Below are 22,897 nucleotides of genomic sequence, written 5' to 3'. Positions count from 1 at the left end.
GCTGTGCAGGGGTCACCCTTGGCTCCTGGGTCATATCCCATTGTGGAGCAGCCCCACTCTGGCTGCTCCCCGACAGATTTTATAAAACATGCTGATCTACTACACAGCTTCATATGCCTGCTGAGTGAGGGTATGAGGGATGTGCTGGACCAGAGGCTTAGGGGGAGTTAGGAATGACACGGGAGATCCATGCAGGATTGCTCTGTCTTCTACAATACATACTGCATCAGTTTTTCTTCCTCCTTTCTACCAGCAGCACTACAAGAACGTGTTGGGGGGTGGGGCATAGGGGTTAAGCTCAAAAGGAAAGCTGCTCTCCTTCTTTTGGTAGAAGGGAAGACTATTAGCATTTCCTGTGCAAGGTCGCTGCATTTGACATGGGGATATTTGCCTTCCCTGCAGGGTTTATCAGTTCAGCGCGATACCCAAGGGAGCAAGCCACGTGTTTCCAGCAGCTTTCAGGTCTCAGCAGAGCTCAGATTTCTCTGATGAGTAGCTGCCAGGAAAGGGTCTTGGGGAGATGCTGCTGCCCGCACACATGCCGCTCTGCAGCTGACTCACCAGTCTTTCTCTTTTTAATAAACTGCCCTGTAGGGAAGCTAATGCTGAAGCCCCTGAGACTGGGGCTCAGCAATTAATGCTGAAAACATCCTTCCCTGCCATTTCAGAGCCAGTTCAGAAAGAAGTCATACAGAGACTCGCTCCTTCTACGACTGCTAAAGATGAAACATGGAGCATGTAGAAAACACCAAGATGAATTGGACTCAGGGATTTATCGAGCCCCCGATATGATTTTGGCAACACCAGACCCTTCACAGATCCCCTGGAAGAGGATCAAACCTTTAGGAAGCAGATGGGAGGTGATGAACCTTCTTTTCCTGCTGTGTAGGAATCAGAGCTGGTTTTATGGACTGCCAAGTGGCTAGGTGGGAAACTCCAGAGCGGTGGAAGAGCCGCACCAGCATACTCAAGGAGAAAGCCTCCAAAGCATTTGGCACCTCACTATCATCTCCCCTTGGCTGTAGCAGCTTTAGAAGATTCCTTTTTTTCCTATTCCATCCATTCTATCCCAGCTTTTTGGCTCCTGTGTATAATCAGGGCAGTCGTGCACCAAGTATATTTATCTCCTCAAAGCAGTGACCAGGTCAGTACAGAATGTCCCAAAATCCAACCTACCGACTCTCTGTCATAGACAGATGCCATCCTGGCCTCCCACCTCCCAACCCTGTCCATCACAGCTCTCAAACAGAGCCATTCTGGAAACTACCATCAAGATCTTGGCACCAAAGTTGGGGAACAGCCCAGACCACCGGTTTCTTGTTGCTTCCTGATTCAGTGGCTTCTCCTATTACTTCAATATCGACTACAGGTAAATGGTAGCACTAATCATGCCACCCGCATTCATCACTGGTCCCAATGGCACATCTGGAAATCTCAGGAGATTAGAGGACAGAACCTTATTGTGAGAAGAAACTATCTGATTCCAGAAAAACTGATTATCCTCTTTGTTAAATGTTCTAAAATCAAGCTATTTTGGGGCTGCCATATTCCTGTACAGCTTCTGTAGTGAAAGCCACCTGAACTATAGGTGGAGCATATAACCATCTCTCCAGTTCATCCCAGTTTCCTGAGGCTCCATTTCTGAGACAGTCACTGAGATAATTTTTTTTTCATTTTTATTAAGTTGAAAAAGTGAAGGTGATTTAGCTGCAGGGGAGAAGTGGGAAAAAAAATCACACAAGGCAAATTTAATTCCCAGCTTCACAGGCTCTCAAGGCTGGGAAGACAAGTACTGCAGCATGAGTCCTTGCCTGGTAAAGCTCTGTTCTGGATTGAAGCTTTCTACCCTGCCTCTCCTGGAGACTCTGCTGAGCCCTCCTGCCTGTGGGATGCATCCTTCCCCCCCACCCCTTCTTGCTGCTAAGAAAGGTGCCTAGGCTAAATCTTTTCTTCCTCTGCCCTGTCTCCTGCCACCTTTCCAGACCCTATCCCTTCTCTACGCAGTTACCTTGATGGTCATTTATAGGCTCTGTTCATAGTCTGTCCCAGTAAACTCTTTTTCTAGATTGTATAAATTTAGCTTTGCAGAGCTCACCAGGCTCTGATCCCAATATGTCTGCAGCTCTGCAAGTCGTTTTCTGGCTTTACAGCCTCCAAGTGAAAAGTGTCCAAGCGCCAATTTGCATTAGCTTGTGCCATGCATTTGCGCAACCTACTCGGTACAACCCCAGACCTCAGACCGTTTTCGATACCTGCCATTACAGTATTTACTTATCCTCAGAAGTATGTGGGGAGGGAGACAACGTTGTTGTTTTGAGTCTTCAGGTCACTTTGCAGCTTGTGTTGCAGCTCTCATCCGCTGGCCTTTGAGCCAAGTGTGCTACTCACACTTGTAACTCTGCAACCCCAGCTTTTACCTCTTCCCCCAGGGCTGGATGGGAAAAACCAAGGGAAGTTGTTGCCATCAGACAGCAGCCTCCACCGAAATGTTAGGATAAAGGAAACATGGTTCAAATCTGCTGCTCTGAAGCTGTCCTGCAAGGGCACCATGGCCAACTCACTTCATCCGATGGCGATGATTTCTGTCTGCACCTCTGAGCTCTCCAGGATGTCCTTTTGAACCTGAACAGCACAAGCACAATGGGGCCCTGATCTTTCATTGCTCCTGCCATATAAATAATAAAAAGGCAGCATGGGGGAAGATAAGGCAGCTGCTGCATGCGTTGTTCTTCTGCTATAGATAAATAAACGGCTCTAGTCTCCAGAACTGTCAGTCTGGCACCTCTCAACTGCAGGAAGTGAATGATTATTGCAGAGGGAAGAAATGAATAAATAAACACCAAACAAACGACTTTTTCATGGATGCTCACTCTTCTCAGGCATGGGCAGCATGTGCCCACAGCTCCGCATGTGGGAGGCATGGGAAGTTGGCCGTTCTTTTATACATTTTACATTTGTTCTGTTCTGCCCGAGTGCCTGATTATTATTTTTTTTAAGAAGAAATTGGCTGGGGGAATCTGGAGGTTAGGAGCTGCAATAAGAGGCAATTTTTTAAGCTTTGTCAGTTTTTGCTGCTTAATCAACTGGACATTGTCCCTTTGAATAAAAGATCCTGAATTCTCAGCAAGATGGTTGAAAGGTACCATGAACTCCCCGTGCATTTACCATATGGTATAAATCTCCCTCACAGCAAACAGCAGAGTGAGCAGCACAGTTGGGACGTTACTGGGAAGTCTGGCTACTGATCCCATGATGGGAGGCTGAACTGTGGCTTGGCAGAATCTGTTACAGTCCACTCTAATGGGATATTGTGCAGCTCCCCATGGAGAAGGGTGGGTGGTCCCACCGACCCTTCAAGTGGATATGGAGTGAAGGCTTAACAGTTTCCTTGAGACCAGTAATGGAAATTATGGATCAGTCCCAGCTACGGCTCTACGACCCGGTCTGCCTCCTGCCTTCGGCTCAGTGTGCCCAGATCCCTGCACAAAACCGTTTCCATTCTTGCTCTTTGCTCTTTCCTGCCAGGAGGGGGAGCCTGGCTCCTGCCTTCTGCTGGGGCTGGCTCCCGCTCTGCAGCCCTGAGACTCTCTCCTTGCAGAGACTGCCTCCAAGAAGTGTCCGTGCCCACGGAGCCGGGGCTCTACAAGTGCCTGCTGGATAGCGGAGGAAGGCCCTAAAAGGACGTGGGGGGGGAAATGGGAAGCTGGAGGACGCCATGTTAGTGTTGGGAAGTCGATGCTGAAATGGTCATGCTGTGACCGAGGGCCTGGGTTTAGGGTCGCGAGGGAGGGAGTGGGGCAGGTACTTACCACCATGCGGTTGAGGGACACCCAACAATCGTCAGGGAAGTCCTGCAGCATAGGCACAAGGAACTGGAGGCAGCCATCCCAGTGACACAGCAGCAGCATCATCCCGATCAGGTTCACAATCCGCACCACTGCACTGGCCAGATCGTAGGTCATGTGGAAGATCTGCAGGGGCCAACAGGGAGCAGATTAGATGGCAGCCCCCCAGACAATCAACCCAACATAATTAGATGCAGTATCAGGGTCAAGACCCTTGCTAAAATAACAGAAAAGGCTGCATCAGCTCAGCACAGGTCAGTCACAGTATGCAAGCAGAACTGGCTGAAAAAGAGATTAAAAACCAAAATACAAAATCATAATCATTCACCCCTCTTGTCCTTTGATTTTGCCTTCTAATTGACATTAAAAGCTCCATAACTCGTTTTATAAAATCAGTTGGTTGCAAATATTTCTGAACATCAGACACTCCTCCAAAATAAACTCTATCATTACATCTTTTTAACTGCAATGCCCTTCCTCGATGTCTGCTCTTGCTGAATACATACTACACTCTGACCCACGGTGGAAGCTGTCTTTGTACTGGATGTCAGATGCAGTCTCTGCAAGTATCAAATGCAAGAAAGAATGGCCTCAAACTCAGCAGAGACTTCTAGAAGAGGGTCTGATTCAACAATTTTCTTCTATTTCTTGTATTCTGCTGCTATATCGCTTCCAGTCTTACGGGAAGGTGGGCAAGGAAAAAGGAAACGAGAAACGGCAGAGCTGTACAGCAGTTCTTAGCAAGGAAGCTCAGAAATGTGCAAATAGCCAACAGCAACCACACCTCTGCAGTCAGTTCTCTGATGCAAAAGGAGTCCATGGCTGTGTTATCTGTAGTACAGGACACACTGAGGTGCCCAATTATCAAAGCCACGTACACCGTCAAGAATTACTTGATTGGCACTATTTTTTTCCTGCGGGTGATGTGTTGTGGAGACATTGGGGGTGCTTGGCTCTTTTCTGCCCAGCTTTGTGATGGCAGTTAGACACACAGGACACACCAGCAACTGCTATCCAGAGCTACACATCTGCCAGGTTTGGTTTTCCCTACCTTACAGCATGCCACAGTGAGGAGAGACGGGCTCTGGCGAGTGTGGCTGGCCCTGTGTGGCTCAGCATGGAGCCCACCTTCAAGCCTCGTTTGCCGTTAACACAGTTCATGAAGAGAGGAAACCTTCAAACTGTTACTGGGCAATGGTTTGGATCCAGTAAGGACCGTACACTTAGTCCTCACAGTATGATGGCTTCCAGCTATAGAAGCCTACTGCATCACCCTGAAAACAGAGAGCCCGAACACATCTGGCATCCTCTCCCACATGCTGCTGTGTCACCATGGCAATTTGTGACAAAGCCAGGATGGATGGAGGTCTGACAGCCATGCCCCAGCCCTGCCAACATAGAATCATGTCCTGCCCCAGAGCCTCATCTGGAGAAATGTTAATCACTGCTCCCCCCGCACATGGTCTTGCTGTTTCTGGTACAGGAGTGAAATATTCGGACAGCTGTGTGTGAATGAAGCAGGGAGACTCACTGCTGCCAGCTGCCATAGCTGGGTCTTCTCAGGAGGCCTCCCCAGGGTATGAAGGCACATACAGCCTGGCTGCTTTGCAGCCCAGCCTGCAATCTGGTGACAAAATGTCCTAGTTGGATTTAATGGAAGGGAACAAAAAGCAGAGGGATGTGAGACGCAAACGAGACTCCTGTGAATGAGGTGAGGCTGCATGTCCCAGCTCTGTCCCAGCATTTCCACCCTGACCCGCAGGATGAACTCCCTTCCAGGGTATATTTCAATCAGCTCTGAACTAATCCAGCTACATCAGCCTGAAGCTTCCCACAGAGCTTGTTTACCCCACCCTGCAGCCCCTCCTGCTCCCTCAGCCCTGGACTCCCCAACAGCTCTGCCATAGCCCCTCCACCCTAGTCCACAGCCTCTCTGCTATGTCACCTGCAGAGTCCCCCTCCACAGCCCTGCTGTTGTACCCTGGCCCTGCCCTGCTGCTCCAGCCCTGCGTTGTCACACTTTCTGTTTTCTGACCTGACACCACACATCTCGTTACAGTGTGACTCCCAGTGCTGCTGTAAAACTGACCTCCAAGGGAGCCATGCAGAGCACAAAGTGACACCTATCCAAGCTCACTGTTTCCTTAGGGATGTAGCAGGATTAACTGTCAGTTCTTCAGATGTAAAATAAACTTGTAAACACAACTTTCTTACAGAGCATCAGGCAGTGGGCCAAAAGGCACAGAGACACTGACACAGGCTTATAGCAGATAAGATTGTGGCCAGCAGGTCGAGGGAGGTGATTCTGCCTCGCTACTCCGCTCTCGTGAGACCCCACCTGGAATACTGTGTCCAGCTCTGGAGTCCCCAACATCAGAAGGACATGGACCTGTTGGAGCCGGTCCAGAGGAGGGCCATGAAGATGATTTGAGGGCTGGAGCATCTCTCTTACGAAGACAGGCCGAGAGAGTTTGGGTTGTTCAGCCTGGAGAAGAGAAGGCTCCGGGGAGACATTATAGCAGCCTTTCAGTACCTGAAAGGGGCCTATAGGAGAGATGGAGAGGGACTCTTTATGAGGGAGTGTAGCGATAGGACAAGGTGGAACGGTTTTAAACTGAAAGAGGGGAGATTTAGATTAGATACCAGGAAGACATTCTTTCCTGTGAGGGTGGCGAGACACTGGCCCAGGTTGCCCAGAGAAGCTGTGGATGCCCCATACCTGGAGATGTGCAAGACCAGGCGGGATGGGACTTTGAGCAACCTGGTCTAGTGGGAGGTGTCCCTGCCCAGGGCAGGGGGGGTGGAACTACATGGTTTTTAAGGTCCCTTCTAACCCAAACCATTCTATGATTTTAAGACAGCAAATTTTCAGTTTGCCATGTTATTAATGAAAATTGATAGTGCAGTGACTGAGACTGCAGGGAGAAGCACACCCAGTGCTTCCTGAGTGCCGAACACCTCTGGAGCACTGCCTGGGCTCCCCTGAGCCTCAGCGGAGGAAGACGGGCATGCAGTGGGTAACTTAGATGCCTGGGAGTCACCTCTGGAGGGGCAGGCGATTACCAAGGGAGATGCCTGTCAGGGAATTATCTGAAGCAGGGGATGGGCCATAGGCATGCTATGTGACTGTATGGCTACGTCCATATAACTCCTTGCTGCTCTGACAGAGATAGTCCTGCTCCTCCCCACCCATGGCAGTATGTACCTGCCATCTTTTGCCTATACCAGGGATCGGCCTCCTCTGAGAAGTGAGTCAATTCAAGCAGCTAAAAAGGCAGAAAACTTTTGCTATGAATTAAAGGAATTATGGTTTGTCAGTTTAGCTGCCTAAATTGGCTCATCACTCTGTTGTCAGAGCTAGCTGTTCAATTAGAATGCCTGTTTCCTCAGCAGATCTTACCACTTCCTCACCTAATCAGGATGCCACGGGGTCATATGCATTGAGAGATGCCGACATGCTCAATCCAGACCGGGAGGGAGCCACAGAAGAATGCTGGAAACCAGAAGGATGAATGATTTGGATAACTGCTTCTAAACCCCATTATTTCTGCTGCATCCAAGATGCAGCTGGAGTCCACAGTGCCACTTAGTGTCAAGCCATTCTAGCGATATTTCTGGGCTGAAAAGAAGAAAATATCCAAAATCCAGCATGAAAGGCTCTTCGAGGAAATCCGACTCTCAGTGCTGACTCAATAGGTCAGTATGAAAACTGAGCACGTAATTCATAAAGAATAATTCCTACTGGTTTCATCTTTTTTTATTTTTTCCATTGCAGCAGTGATCATTCTCATTTAGATAACCCAAAGCGAATCCAGCCTATCTGAATGACAGCCACAGGCTGTGCTTTTAATGAAGCCAGAGCAGCAGTTTGCAGAGGGATCACTGAATGGATCCTTTGTTATCACCCGGGTTTTACTGCACTAATGACTTTTCTTCTCCCACCTAAGTGTGTTTTTCAAAAAGCTCCAGCCCTCCTGTAACCCAGGGAACCCCAGCCAGGGACCGGGAGAAACCCTGTCAGGTTTAGGAAGTGCCTTTCTTCCTTTAATATATTAAAAGCAGAGAGTGAAGAGCCTGAGGGAATGGATGATTTAGGGGAAAGGTGAATAGTTATGGAGCTTCTTATATGGTGATTGGGATCTATTCTAGACAGGCTAGGGCAGAAAGCCTTTATTATTTGGTGCACCTCTGAAAAACAGGAATAAATGTGTTTGCTTCTGCCGTTAGGCCCTGCTGCCTCCTCTCATGCACTAGTAACTCACACATTTGTTGGTAGCTGAGAAATGACAGCTCTGTGCAAAGTGTGTGTACATCTTGGCTCACAGGTCTTCCTTCACCACTGGGTCACCACCCATCACGTAACCCATGCGGCAGCGCAGGACCCAGTGCTGAAGCACAAAAGGGAGGAGAGTCCTGCCTCTGTACTAACGTCTGGGTGCGTGTGCTCTGGCAGTGCATGATGCTCCAGTAGTGCATGATGCTCCCATCACAGAGCTCAGAAAGGCCAGGAGCTCAGTGGCCATTTGGGATCGCCCTCTAACACCCAGCACTGACTAGAGGGAAGGATCACAACTGAGCTGACATGAACTTCCCACACAGCTAGGGACAGTATCTGCTTTACACAAAGGTGGATTCAGCTTACCTACTTTGGACCTTCAGATCTAGACTGTATCACTAGAGTCATCGGATGGAAACATGCACGCAGAGGGTGACACATCTGGTTTGTGGCACTTGTCTCCCTGAGAAGGAGATGCACTGCATCTCAGGAATTCCTGTTTCTCTCTGCTGCCTATAAAGTAAGCCTAGGTAGTGAACTCCAACTGTAAATGTCTGAACCACAGGTGAGACAGATCCAATTTCAAATGCCAGTCTCAGGAGCGACCAGCTCATGCCCACTCCTTGGAATAAATTTGCATTCACATGCAAGAGAAAAATAAGAAACACTCACTGTGCGACACACAGGAATAACTGTGAAGGGGTGGGAACGAACACCTTTCACTGAGAAGAAGCTCCTACTGTAAATAAGTGCCTGTGTTGCAGGGAATACTAACTCTGGAGAGTGTCTAAGCCAGCGCTGCAGTGCCCTAAAGCAGTCAACAGCTCGCCAGGGAGAGGTGGGGAAGAAACATTCTAGAATAGTTGGTCCATGAGCAGAGGAACGTGAGTGGTAATTGGAACTTCTCTGGTTTTCATAATTAACACTCAGAGCTTTCTTGTCCTGTTGTAACACAACCCAGGCTGGGTCCCAGAGCATCACACCTCCTTCTGCCCCTGGAACTGCTTGTGCTTTCCGGCTTTCTGCTGCCTGTGATTTGGAAAAGGGGAGTGAGAAGGAGGAGAAGGAAAAAGCGTGGATTCATACTTAAAAGCATCTTTTTCCAAGGGTGTCTCTGATAAAGCTAACATCACTGCTTCTTGATTGTCCAAAACAAGCTGTGGCTTCAGAATCCCCGTTACAAAGCCAGCTCTGTCCTTCTAGCCAAAGGACACCTCGCAACGCTTTCTGAAAGGACAGATTAGGAAAGCGGGAGGACCAAAACTTTCCTCAACAAAGTTATCCCTACTTATATAAGAGCTACATCTTGGAAATACCTCTTATACAGAATAAGCTACCGGGATCCTACCAGTATGAATCGGAAAGCTTTTCAGCCCCAAAGAACTCTTCGATGGGCTCTGCACTGCAGCAGGATTCCTCTAACCCCATCATTTGAGCTGGAAGAAATCAAGGACACCTTGGAGAAGTGGGGGCCTGGCTCTGAGTGAAACAAGGGCTTTGACTGAAATCAAAGTTGCATGTTTAATTAGGCATGTTGTTTTCTGTTGGCACACAGCTCAGTGTGGCTGTCCAAACCAACAGGTCACCAGAATTTCTCAGATCCTTGGGAGTACTGTGGCATTAGTGTATCTGTCTCTCTAGGGCCGTGGACGCTGGACTGCTCCGAGACGGAGAGCCCTCCGAGAGGACACTGCGGGGAGTGCTGTGCGGGGAGTGCTGTGCAGGGAGGCAGCTCGGTCCAGGCACCCTCTGCACCAGCCCTGCCAGGCCCAGGCCAGCTCCAGCAAAGCCTCAGTCTCTGCGCTCAGCTCCCAGTGTGTCGAGCTCTGCAGGCTGGGCTATGATTGCATGTCCCTGCTGGCTCTGCATGTACCGGAGGTGCTACGCTTGCAAACAAATGGGTTTTCCTGAGGGTCTGGGGGCTGTGATGTGGAGGCATCATAATGACTCTGTTTGGAGCCAGCACGGCTGAGCTGGAGCTAAACACCCTGCCAGAGAGAGCTAACAGCATCCACGCTTGCTCAGCTGAACACTGGCTCTACAAAGAACTGACTTCCATCCACAGGGTTTATGAACAGATTCTGCACCACAGGAAAGCAGTGAAACCGCTTGCTGCCCTTCACTACCTCTGCTAGCAACATAGCAGTATTCCTGTAGCACTGCATCCAAACGAAGAAAGCCTGCTGGTCCTGAGCCAGTGCTGGTGTCTGTATCCACACTATGGTTAATATACAACTGTGATAAATCCCCTGTGGATAATCAAGTAGCTGTGACACCACTCCAGCTTAATAGAAAGCAAAGGATTTACTCTTAATTTATGGCTTAAAAAACCCCAAAGTCCTTAAAAGGAAACACAAATCTCAAAATCAAAACAGTATCATATGTTATTCTGAGTGCTCTAGTCAGAGTTAAGGTTGTTCTGCTACAAGGAAATACGTATTTACTTGTATTTAAGAAGAGTATTTGTAGACTATGAGGAAGAAAGTTGAGATGTCTTTCACTCTTCCTTTCTTGGCTTTTGTAAATAACAAGAGAGGTAAAGATACATTTTCCTCATAGAGGCATTAACTGCCTTTTCAAACCTAAGTGTTAATCTCTCAATATGCTGGGGACAGGTGGTTGCTGTGAAGAGCTTTTCTGAGCCCAAAATACTGTTAGACAGATTACTGTAGGGGGGTTGGACAAGTCCCTGCATCATCAGCTACATTGCTGCTGTGTATCACCTACCTAATCACTGACTGGGCCGCAGCCTCTTCAGTTATGAGAACTGACTGGACAACAGTTTAAGCTCTTACTCATTCTGGCCAACACGCGAACTAAAGGCAGCTCATTGAAAAACCAGTGTTTTTTCTCATTTAGGGATCACTACCCCAAATCAGTGCCAATTCTTGTGGCAAGGGGCAAAATGTCACCTTCTCCACATTCAGCAAGAGTCTTGACTGACACAACCTGTGTAAGAGGGGAAGGGCTTGGGAGCCTCCATGTGCAGAGCTGTCCTGGGAGGCTGAAGAGAGGGGAGAGACAAACAACAGGCAGAACTCGCAGGATGGGCTTCACCCAGGAGGAAAAATCCTCTCCAGGCACACACAGCATTATGCATATTAGAGCACCGAAGCACAGAAGCCATGAGCACACACAAGGCGCCCACAGAGCCAAACCCCCTGAGCAACTCGGCCACTGTAAGGACACACAAGAAATCAGCGTCGAGAGAGAAAGGGCAGCTCCCCAAGAAATCCAGCCTGTTGAGTAAACCCACACCACTGGGAACACACAATGTTTTAGCAAAGCAACACAAAAGATCTCAGCTGCTGTTCTCCCTCTCCTGATGCTGCTATGGGAAATGCACCATCAAACCCTTTACTTGCTCCTTCCTCACCCTCCCCAACTCACTATTTATTCTCCCAGTGATGTCACATTTCAGATGTACCAAAACATAAACTAATTTCACTCTGAAAGGTTTACCAGGCCACACATTTGGTTCTTTTGGAAGAATGGGCAAAATGCTGTTCTTGCCACTAAAATATACAAAGATATAAACTCTGAATTTCTGAGGCAACAGTTGCTCAGGCTGGCCTGCTGCAAAGGCACTTAGTTTAGGAAGAAAAATTATGTAAAGGAATGCAGTTGGGCTTATTTACAACTTCACAGTGTGCTGGGAAGCAGGAGCCCCTTATGAAGGATCAGCTTTGGGTCAGACAGCTTTGGGCTGCGCTAATCACAATGTGTTTGGCAGAATGGTATGGGAGGGAGGGAGCTTTGGGCTCCAGATTGTATTGGGACAACGCTGAAAGCACCAGCCAGCACAGAGCAGATGGACTGGAGATGGGAAATCATCTGTGGTGCACAGATACATCTGCAAGCACCGTGCAGATTCAGGGATGCGCTCGACAGTTTGAGATGGTGTGGGATTTGGTTTTGCCTGCTTTTTGCTGTGCCAGCAAGGAAAACTATAGCCAGAAGATCAAGTTTTAGATGAAGGCAAGAGTTTGGGCTTGATTCTCTTTTTATGCTTGCTTTGCACCAAATGACATAATCAATGTCAGTGGAGTTGCTGATGCTGCCTTGACTCAGTGCGAGAGGAGAAGCAGGTCTGTGATTCATTAGGTTTAACACTGACGGGGGAAGATACTGTGGAGTGTGCTTGTCTCGGGGCTGCCTGGAACAGTGAGTTTGAGGGCAGTGCACTCAGTGCCAGGTGTTGAGAGAGATATCCAAGTAGATTTTACACTTAAAATATAATAATCCTTTGTGCTGCTGTGGCAGTTTTCATCTGAAGGTCTCAAGGGGCTCGGCTGACATTAAGCTGGTATGCTTCAATATCTCCAGTGTATGTGTGATCTCCATTTTTCTAGATGGGCAAAATGAGGCACATAAAAGGGAAAAGCCACTTGCCAGATGTTGCACAGGAAGCTGAGAGCAAAGTTTTGATGCAAATCTAGGGATGCCAGCTTTGACCTCCTGCTCTAACCACTGCCCATGTATTGTGGCTACTAACTAGAGCCCAAGGAGGTCCCTTCACATTCAGAAAGAGCCACTTCAGCCCCAAGAAAAGCCAGAGTGCGTATGTGCATGCAGGGAAGAGAGAAGGGATCTTGCAGCAGCCTGGTGCTGTTAAAGCTCTGTAAGAACATGATGCAAGCCTGCAAGCCTCTACCTCCTCCCGAGATGATTTAACTCTTCCCAGGCAGCTTGCTTCTGGCTAATGGAAGTTCTTCTCCAGGTAAGAGTTGAGGGGCCATAGACAGAGAACAGAAGAAAGTCCATGTAAAAAAGAAAGCAAAAAAGAAAAGCATTTCCTTGCCTTCTCCTTCAGAGACTCGTGTCTACTGGAAAATATTTACAGCAGAGAAAGGTGAAATAGCAAGACTAATTAGCACTGAGAAAGCTGGCATAAATGGCAGATGTTTATAGATATATATAAACCCCAAAGATCCTGCCACCACCATGTGTTTTGCCTCTTGCACTCTCGGAGTTGAGGTTGTCATGCCAACAGGCCCCCTTCCCCTCCCCATGCCACCATTCCTAGCCTAGACTTTAATGTTCATCATTTTAAGAACTTTTGTCACCACGGCAACGTGACACAGACTTTAAAAAATATTTTCTAGCACAACTCAAAGGACTGTCTTTCCTGCATGGTTTTCTTTAAATCTCTATGAAAAAAACGTTTAGGGCGGTATTCTGCCTCCACTGAATGGAGCCGGAAGGCTCCCATGGGTGTCAGCTAGCAGGGACAGGAGCTGGCCCATGCCTCCAGTGCAGAGGGACAATGACATTTTCACCTCTCAGGGACCATGTCCCAGAGCAGCAATGCAAGGACCAGGGTCAGGGCTTTTTCAAGAACCTTGATGACTTTGGAGGATGTGCCCCTTTGCTTTTCAATGGGATGCATGTTCTCACACACCTACAGCTCAGGTTTTCAACAGTATCTCACAATATAGTTAAATGCCTTTGGAAAAAGAAGAAAAAATATGCGAGCCCCCAGAGCTGTAAGTAGGTTAGGTGTCTCGTTCTCAGTGGGAATTAGCTATCTTACCTGCCTAGGCATTTTTTTTAATCTCCTGTGGCTCTTATCTGCAACTTTGGGAGTTGTAGTTCTTCTGAGAGGCTAGCAATGAATCACTCCTGGAAATAGGTCACAGGCTTTTTTGGAAGTTTAAGAATGACCACAGTCATCAGGCAAAAGGTCTGTCTAGCTCAGTAGCTATACATAGATACGCCTAGGGAAAGAAGTATCTGGGAGGGGAAAGGAAGCATAAATACCTGAGGAGATGAGAAGCACAACTGGTTTGAAACTGGGGCCTCACGGCCTGGAAATGGAATCAAGAAGGAGCACCAAGTGGTCTGAGAGGCTGGTCCACAAGGCCCTGCGCTGGACTGGCACTCGGTGAAGGTATTCCTTGCTGGAAAAGGCAGCTGAGCAGCAAGATGAGGTAATCGATGGATGACTCAGATGATGTAGGTGAGTCCAGGCTGCAGACTGTGTCAGAAGGACCTCATTTGTGGTCTGATCAAAAATTCACTGAGCTAAGTGGGAAAACACCCCCTGAGTGCACTGAGCTACACGGCACAAAGTCAATTAAACCAGTTAGCATGGACAAGTAATGAGACAAAATACTAATGGCAATATTGATCAGGTTATGCTATTACCTAGGTCAGTGACACCCTTTCCCTTGGAGCACAGATCTATTTTCAGGAAGGAAATTAAAAAATGGTATAAATAAGTGTCCTGAGGAAGGGGATCCCAACCTTCTTTTCTCCCAGCTGCAACACCGGGTCCCAAAGCTGGGCCATGTCACATACTGTTTTGAAGCTGTTTGCCTTCCACTAAGCAATAGCTTCACCAGAGTTCCAAGACCCCCGACTAAGAGGTAGGAATTAAAAACCAGTAATTACAGAACACCTGGGACAGTTTGGTCCAGGGAGGAAACAGTGACAGGTAGGTAAGACACAAATATCCCAGAAAGACATCAGTATTATGGGATACGATTAGTGCTCTTAACTGTCCTCTCTTAGCCAAAGACAAGAGGACTTTTTATTAAAGTGAAGGATCAGCTGTTGAGAGGAAATGCTCTTTTTTCCAAACAATATGCAGTTTAGCTTGCAGGATACATTGCCGCAGGAATCCTCCAGGCCAGGAACTTGTCAGGATATTAAATACATGCCTAAATAAATAAGTGGATGACTAATAATAACTTAAAAAAAAAAGTGGTTTATATTTTTCCTTGTCAGTACTTAAAAAAAACTGAAGACTAAATCTACCTGTGAGCAGATTATTTCAGAGCTGTTGTTTTGGAATTCAGCGCATGTTCCCTCTGAAGCATTCGGTCACTATTAAGAGCAGGAGAGTGGACTAAATGAATGTCTGGTTGGCCACAGTGCCTCTCTGTCCCCATTTAATTACATGAAAGAACCTGACCCAGAGAACTAGGGACTGGCTGCTGTATTTGTATCCATAAACACACAACCGGAACACGGGAGAAAGAAAATCAGATCAAGAGAACAGAGCCTTCAAATGAGAAAGAAAATGGTCTTAAAATTCAGATTCCCTGTAAAATAGCCATAGTTCACATTCTAGAGAAAGCTGTCGCAAAAGAAATTAGCAGTGTCCTTTGTCTTCATATTTCTTTCAGTCACACTTGAATTTTTTAGTTTAAGATTCAGAACAGATTTTACCAAATCCAAGATTGTCACTTAACGTACTTATGGATTCATATGATCATCACCTGGGATATAATATAAACCCATTAAGTCCTGTCCAGTAAGTGCAAACTTGCTGAAGAACTACAGAAGTCATGCAGTTTACTCTTGATCAATTAGTATTTCTTTAATGCATCTTGCATTTCAATCAAGAGAGTAAAGCACATGCATATTAACTGCTATTAGGCCCTATTCGGATGTCTGTAACAGCACACCAAAAGAAGCTGAGTCAAAGACTGCACACCCCAAAATGGAATGAGCATGCGCCTGTTTGTCTTCAGAACACTCTTCTCCGCTTAAGGAGTTGGAAGCAGAAGAGTTTGTAGGCTCTTTCCCTACAGAAATCTGGCCTGCAGCTCCTCAGCTAAACCTCCGTACAGGGGATCCTATAGAAGCAGCACAGAGAGATCAGGGCAGCAGCCAAAATGAGTCCTACGGGCTCTTTAAAAGAACCACAGCTACACATATTTTCACACTGATCTCTCCTGGGCTCTGGAGCTAGCATTTGTTTAAAGGATCAGGCTTTCTGTCAACTGAAGTGATGGCAAGTTTTTTCCTCCTGTTTTTAAACAGAGCCGATAATGTAAATTTCTCCTCGCTGCATCTGCCCTCTGAGGCTGGCAGTGTGTTAGGTGGGACTATACTTATGTACAAAAGCATAACCTATTGCTGCTTATAGCACAGCTCAGCCTGCCAGGATGCTTCACGTTCTCGCAGGGAGATCAAGTGCTTTTCACCTAACTCAATCCTCTACTTTAATTTGATTACAACCACGGCAACCAAGCACAACTTCCACCCTTGACTTTTTTTTCTGCTGTTAGTGATTATAACATCCATGGAAGGAACCGGCCTGGCAGGCCTGGAGACTCAGATGGTTTCGTGCGCCACGAGGCAGAGAGTGTGAGCACAGATAATGACAGCTCCTCCGGCTGCAAACTCAGGGACGCTGTATTTGAACAGAGACCAAAGTTCACAGGCTGAGGATGCTCAGCACAATGGCCTGATTTTCAGATGGGCTGAGCATTTGCCTGCAAAGTCTCCGCTGATCCACTTTGGGTACTCTTTTTCTTACCTGCAACATTTCAGAAACAGCAGAGAAGACGAATCGTGCACTTCATACCACAATGAAGAAAATTTTTGACTGCAGCCCTGGCCAAATTCAGCAGAGAGGTGTGCCAGGCTGCTGGGCAGGCTGCTGTTTTCTCCCTAGTAGCACAAACTTAAATTACTTTGTTACTCTTGGGGTGTTTTTTCCTAAATTGCTTTGATGGAGGCTGGTCTGAATATTTCCAACAAGGATCTGAATCATCTTTTGAGGGACCTCAACAGTTTGCCAGCAGAGCGCCAAAAGATTTCATTGCACAGAACTGATGTAAACGTATTTGCATACAGTGTGTCACACATGTCGCATCCAGCTCGAGACAAGTAACAAGGAGACAAACGCCCTCCTCCTCTTTTAGAGTAATAATAGCAATATAACCTTTTCAGTACTGCAACGTGCACCTTAGAGAAGACATCTCTTAAAAGAACGGTGTAGTGAAAATAACTCCCTGAGTAATATACCTCAGAAAACCTGTACCCTCCCGTAACCTTCACAGAGGAGAGACAGAGAAAAGAGAGGAAGAGGAGGTGCTGGAGGAAACACAGCCATTACCCTCCCATGCACGCACATGCACTGATCCCAGGAGGAGTGCGAAGAGTGGGGGTGAAGTGTCTGGCTGCATTTTTTATTTGCTTTAAGAATCTGGGGCAGGGAAAACTATTTTTTAACCAACAAGCAGTGGATTCGTGTATTTATGAAAGTATGACAGGTTAATTCCTGCTGTGGTTCTATATAGATACTTTGGCTGATTATAGAAAACTGAACTAAGTCAGAACAAAGATGTTTAAAAGCAGTATTTAAACTCTACCTAAAATGTTCTTAAATCTCCATGAATATATGCCGGGCAGGATCATAGTCCCTAAAGGCTGCCATTTTAATTAGAAATCCAAAAGGAAATGCTGCCTGATGACAGGTATCAAGGCAAAAATCCCCAGAGCTGCAGCCCAGGAGAAGGAGGAGATTTACCAGCTCTTTTAGGGGTATAACACAATAGTATTACAATAATCATAGTAATAGTAATAATAATGGTTTGGCAGGGATGTTGTATGTTCAAGCAAAATACCAGGGCGTTATAAAAAAGTGCTGCTGTGCCCTCTGTCCCCAGCTGTGCCTCAGAGGTTGAGGCCTGGAGGCATGTCATCAAGCTCATAATGTAAAGTCCCCCTTCTTATTCCCAGTACAGGGCCCTTCTCTCCTTGAAGCAATTCTTCACACTTCAAACCCTTTCTTTCCAGCAAACCTATACCAACCAAGCATCCGAGAAGCAAAAGATATTATTAAGTGCTTTTAAAAGGCCACAGCCTTCCACAGGCAGGTTTTTATCCTTTTCCCCTGAAAAAGAAGAGTCATTCGATGGTAGGTACTTGTCTGTCAGGGCAGGAAGGGACCCAGACACCACCAGGGCATTGCAAGATGCTCCCACAAATGTTAACAAAGTCCTAATGAAACCTTTTCTTCTTGTTGCATCATGTGATCAGAAAGTATTTTATTGGCATTTCTCCAAAAAGCACATTGCATGATAGAATTATTTAAACAAAGCTATTTGCTTTGACCCAATTTTTGCTATTTTCCTTCTGAAAGGGCTCTGCTGCTACATCTATTCAACTTTTGCTTTTAATCCTGGTGGGAATGGGACTGACCACTCTCTCCTGATTCAATCCTCTCCTGGATGGTGAGCCTGGCTTCCTTCACATCACCAGACACAAAGAATAATTTCACCCACTTCAGTCGAAACCGCAACTGAACAAGGTCAAACCACATCAGATGTGGGGGCCAATTGCTCCAGAAAGCTCTCTTTGGCAGCAACCAGCAGCAGTTAATTCAGAACAAGGCATAAGAAACCTCACATCAGGCAGAAGGATGATAACCCACCTCCTTGGAAGACTTCAGCTGACTGTGTAATAGTCAGAGATTGATTTAAACTTGGAAGCAGGAGTGTTTTTTAACCTTCCAAAGCTCTTGTCTACCTTATAACTCTGGATATACTTATAGCTCACATAAACTTCCAAACTGCCCTTGAATTGTGTTGTCTGTGGAAGAAGCTCTGATGTCTGAATACACGCTGTCTGAAAGAGTATTTCCTTGAATGCATTTGGAATTTGCTGCCTTTTCAATTTCGTTGACTGCTCCATATCTTTGCTGAATACGGCAGGAAAAATATATATGGCCCTCACCTTTTTCTAGCTCATTTATTACTTTACAGGCTTTTTCTTCTAATCTCTTCCCCTTAAAGGAGAGAATTTAAAACTTTTCATTTATTCCAGGCTGTCCTCAATCAATCTCATCAGTTTTCTCTGAATTCACTTTACTCCTACAGTGTAGAAGTAGCCCAAGTAACTAAAATTGGGATGCTTTTATCCTCAGTTATCCTATGATGGCCATTTATATTATTTTTTAATGCTTGTCTCCACCCTGTGTTCCCCCAGTCCCAGTTCTGCTTTTTTATCCCCTCCAGCAGAGAACCAGAGAGTAAGAAGCTATATAGAAGAAGCTTCCATAAAGAAGCTGTACTATGAAACAGAAATGGAGCTGCTTTAAGCATTCGTATCTACTCTGCTTGGTTTCTTGTTCAGTTTTAAAAGAAACTGAGTCCTTTGGGAATTTACTTCATAACCTGCTCATTCGACCTCTCCTGCCTTGCCGTCTATAGTCTGGATCATTCTTCAGCTTCTGCTGCCTTGTCTGATTTAACGACACCTCATTGCTGTGAAAGCCCCCAGTCCAGCAGTAGGAATATTTGCCCCCACCAGTGTAAGAAGAAATGGGCAGAAAAAATGACAGCAGAAGCACTGAAAAATTACCAGGGGAAATGAAGTACATAAAAATGACAGCATTGATCATTCTTTACAACCCCCGAGCACCTCCCAGCATGCTGCTGCAGCAGAGCCTCCTTGTCAATACCTCTGAATATTTATTCAGAGAAATTAAGTCCAGGGTAGAATCTGCTTTACCTCTGTGACTGACCGGGCTCTACAAGAGCTATGTCTACACTGGCTGTGTCTACAAAATGTTCCAGACTATGTACACAGAGGCTACATCTATACCGGAAAGTAAGAATGGACCCCAAGCAAAGTACGTGGTACGTACTCCACCTCCAAAGGTACGTGGAGTCAGCCTCGTGGCACACACTTTGCCATCCCTAGCAGTGGTTGCAGTTGTAGCACAGGTTCAAAGTATCAACAGTGAATTTAGGAGGGCTGAGTATCTGCTCCTGGATGGTGTTCAGCTTCAGTCGTACTTGATCTGTCCAGACCACATGAATGAGAGTTGTGCAAAAGGGCAGAAAATACTCAGGCCCTCCACCTTGGAAGAAGTAAGGCTCTGGTGTAGTCCACGTCTGGACATGTTCTTCTGCAGATGCTGTGCACATACAAGACAAGCTGGGACTCAAGAATCAGTTCAGACTCACGCTGAAGTGACAGCAGGAATCGAGAACGGCTGACATTGCCTTTTCTTCCCCCACAAAGGTACTAAAAGAGTGGTAAAACTGCAACGCAGGAGTAGATTTCTGCCCTAGAGAGCAAGCCATGCTGTAAGAAGGGACGGAGAAGGGACCAGTGCAGTGCTTCAGTGGTTTGCATTTACTGTAATGAGTGTCTTTTCCATGAGCACTTCTAACCTAAGGCAGAATTATTATTAAGTGTCAGCGGTGATTATAAATGAAGCCGGATCCCTGACCCCGTAAAGCTTTAGCAGAGCAAGAAATGTGAATTAGGACACAAGCACGTCAGGCAGAGGATGTAGATACCAGGAGCAGCTGCAACATATGGGCTCAGGCAAGGAGAACCAGCAGGGCAGTAGGGACATTCTTCCTAGACAACGCTAAAGTATGTGTTTCAGAAAGCTTTAGCACTAGGACTAAATGATTCTCTGTTTTAAATACTGTTAGTTTCTTTTTTTGTGTTTATGGTGCTTTCCAATCCACAAAGGGAATAGGGAGTTAAGTTGCAGCCAAGGAGTTCTGATAGAGCAGTACGGGGTAAGAAATGCTGTTTTGAAACCCAACTTCAGGCAAACTTGACCCCTTCTCCAACTGCTGTCACCTCATCAGTCTGAGCAGGGGTGGTGGGATGCCTCAAAAGGACAACATTAAACCGAGCAAAGGATGAAGCAAATGCAGGACACCAAACTTGACCTCTTCAGATTTCAAAGCCTGAATGGGAGAATGCAGATATGAGCCTGGTCCACTAGTTCAGCACTTACAAAACCATGGGATCTGATTTCCCAGTTCCATGTCCAATACAGTTGAAATCTCACAAGATGGAAGATTTCCTCTCCTTTCACTAAACTTATAAGAGTATCAGTTGGGTTCACAGCACCATCGTATTTCAGAATTTTGTACACATGGTGGGCAGCTAGTGAGACATGGGAACTGCAGTGAAGTTTCTTTTCGTGACCACCTACGAAGTGGAGACCTCCTTGAGAGAACTTGCTCTGAAGCATGCAGATGGGTGTGGGCACTCTAAAAAGCAGTAAACAAAATAATCTCAGGGATCAAATATTTCACAGCCCCCAGTGGGAAGACTGAAAATGGAAGGGAGTCAGGAACAGATGTCTGATGTCCCAGTTATTAGTTTGCATCTCCCTAAAACCCCAGGCACCTCAATCTGTGCAAGGATTAGACTGGTGTCCAGATTTTGAACAAATGATTGGTATTTCAATCTGAGCTATGTAACTCTCCCTACTACAGAGACAAGAAATGATCTGAACATCAGGATTTCATTACAGATCCTATCTCTCATCTGTAGACTAAATATCATGGAGGATGCAAACACTTTTGACAAGACTAATGAGAAAGAATTTGGCAACTGTCTCCTCTTCAGACCCGCTGGATGTCAAGAGGGAGGTGAGGAGGAAAGTGTTGAGGATCATTAGGGATGAGGTGTAGAGTAGAATGTTTTGGGATGCAATTAGGGAAAACCCTAAATTGAACATCAAGGGAAAATAGTGATTGTAAGGCTCTTTTACCAGCATTCCCTTGCTAAAGGAAAGGTAGGAAGCCACGTCATTCAGGGCATCAGAAATCAGGGCTGACACGGAGTATAAGAGGCTTCTGTGAGCGGCTGTGATTGCACCTGGATCTGCCCAACCCAACATATCTCTGCTATGATTCGGTACATCCAAGGTGACCCAGCAAATCCCTATCATCGCAAAAGACATAAAGGGAAGACCAACAGTGACAGCCATGGACAGGCTGGGCTAGCCACAAAGACAAGCGCCTGGCCAGTATGTCCCATCACCCTCCAGCAAGCCAGCTGGGCTTTGCTAAGTCTTCAGCCCCATACACACAAATATACACATGTACGCAAGAGGAAAGGATGTCTCCACTAGAACTGATGACCACAGATGACCTCCAGCTGCCACTGCTCCAGGAATCAAGAAGATCTCTCCCTGGTCAGCCTGTGAAGTGGCTGACTGTGCTCTCCTGTAATTACCATCTGCAGGGAGCTTAGCCCTTTGCACCTGGCTTTGGGTCTTTCCAGCAGTAAGCAGAAAAGTGCACAGCTTGCTGTCCTGCTCCCAAGAGGCTCCGTACCAAGGACTCGGAGCACTCCATTGCCCTCGCAGTCAAGCCTCCCAGCCAGCCACCTGGTCTGCCACATTTCCGAGGTTTTCAACACAGAGTTATGCGCTAACCCCCCTCACATTGTTATGTCCCAGGCTCATTTCCCCACCACCACCCTGGCTTGCTCCTGGCCCTTTCTCCTGCCACTTTTCTGATGCCAGCGCTGGCATTTAGAGTTGGCAGCTGCCCCACATCCATCATCACATCCCCTTTTCTGTGCCAGCTGTCAATTAAGCTGGCAGATCACTGCAATCTTCCCACCTTCCCAGCTCCAAAAAGCAACCCAGAGTGCACTGAACTGCCAGCCTCAGAGGCAAGGAGCTGGTTGTTAGCTGTCAGACAGGGTAAGCTCTGGACCATCTGCAAACAAGTGATGGGAGCAAGAAGTCACTGTGTGGGGTGCTGATGCCCAGCCCTCATGCTGAAGAAATGCTTTGTCTGGAACAAAATATGCTCCGTCCCTTTTAGCCTGGTCTTTCCACTTCAGTCACTGTGGAAATATCCTCTCCTCCCTCTTCTATTTGAAAGATGTCTCCACAGAATAGTTTCTCCCCCCTTCAAAAACAGCACAGGAAGTTTTGGGGTGGTGTCCTACAGCTCATATCTCCCCCAGGAAGGAGGGAAGACATGCAGGCAACTTTTTTCTCTAAATGACCATAAAAATTGCTGGCTAATCAAAACAGGCACTGCTTCACTCAAATGGCTGATTGTAGCACTGGCTCTTCTTCGTTCCCTCACCCCCATTAGCTGATCAGGGTCAAATGCTGGGCTCTGAAGCTGCTTCCCCTCCCTCTGCTGCTGCTGGCCAGAGGCTGCTGAGGTAGGAAGGAAAGGCTGGAATGAGCGGCACATCCTGCAGCCGCCAATTGCTCTGGCTGGGGCAACATTTATCAGACAAGCAAATGGCAGAG

General features: G+C 46.8%; 1 protein-coding gene across 1 annotated transcript in view; it reads right to left on the bottom strand.

The window, feature by feature from the left end:
- The window catches only part of HCN4 (hyperpolarization activated cyclic nucleotide gated potassium channel 4), a 106,153-nt gene that overhangs the window by 39,000 nt on the left and 44,256 nt on the right, over positions 1 to 22,897 (bottom strand). Inside the window, exon 3 of the mRNA XM_063347193.1 lies at positions 3,810 to 3,971. Coding sequence (XP_063203263.1) covers positions 3,810 to 3,971 — 162 coding nt within the window. The remainder of the gene's footprint in view (positions 1 to 3,809; positions 3,972 to 22,897) is intronic.

Source organism: Chroicocephalus ridibundus, chromosome 9, assembly GCF_963924245.1.
Source record: "Chroicocephalus ridibundus chromosome 9, bChrRid1.1, whole genome shotgun sequence".
Taxonomy (NCBI): Eukaryota; Metazoa; Chordata; class Aves; order Charadriiformes; family Laridae; genus Chroicocephalus; species Chroicocephalus ridibundus.
Note: the sequence above shows the minus strand (reverse complement) of the source record. Positions and strands in the feature narration are given on the sequence as shown.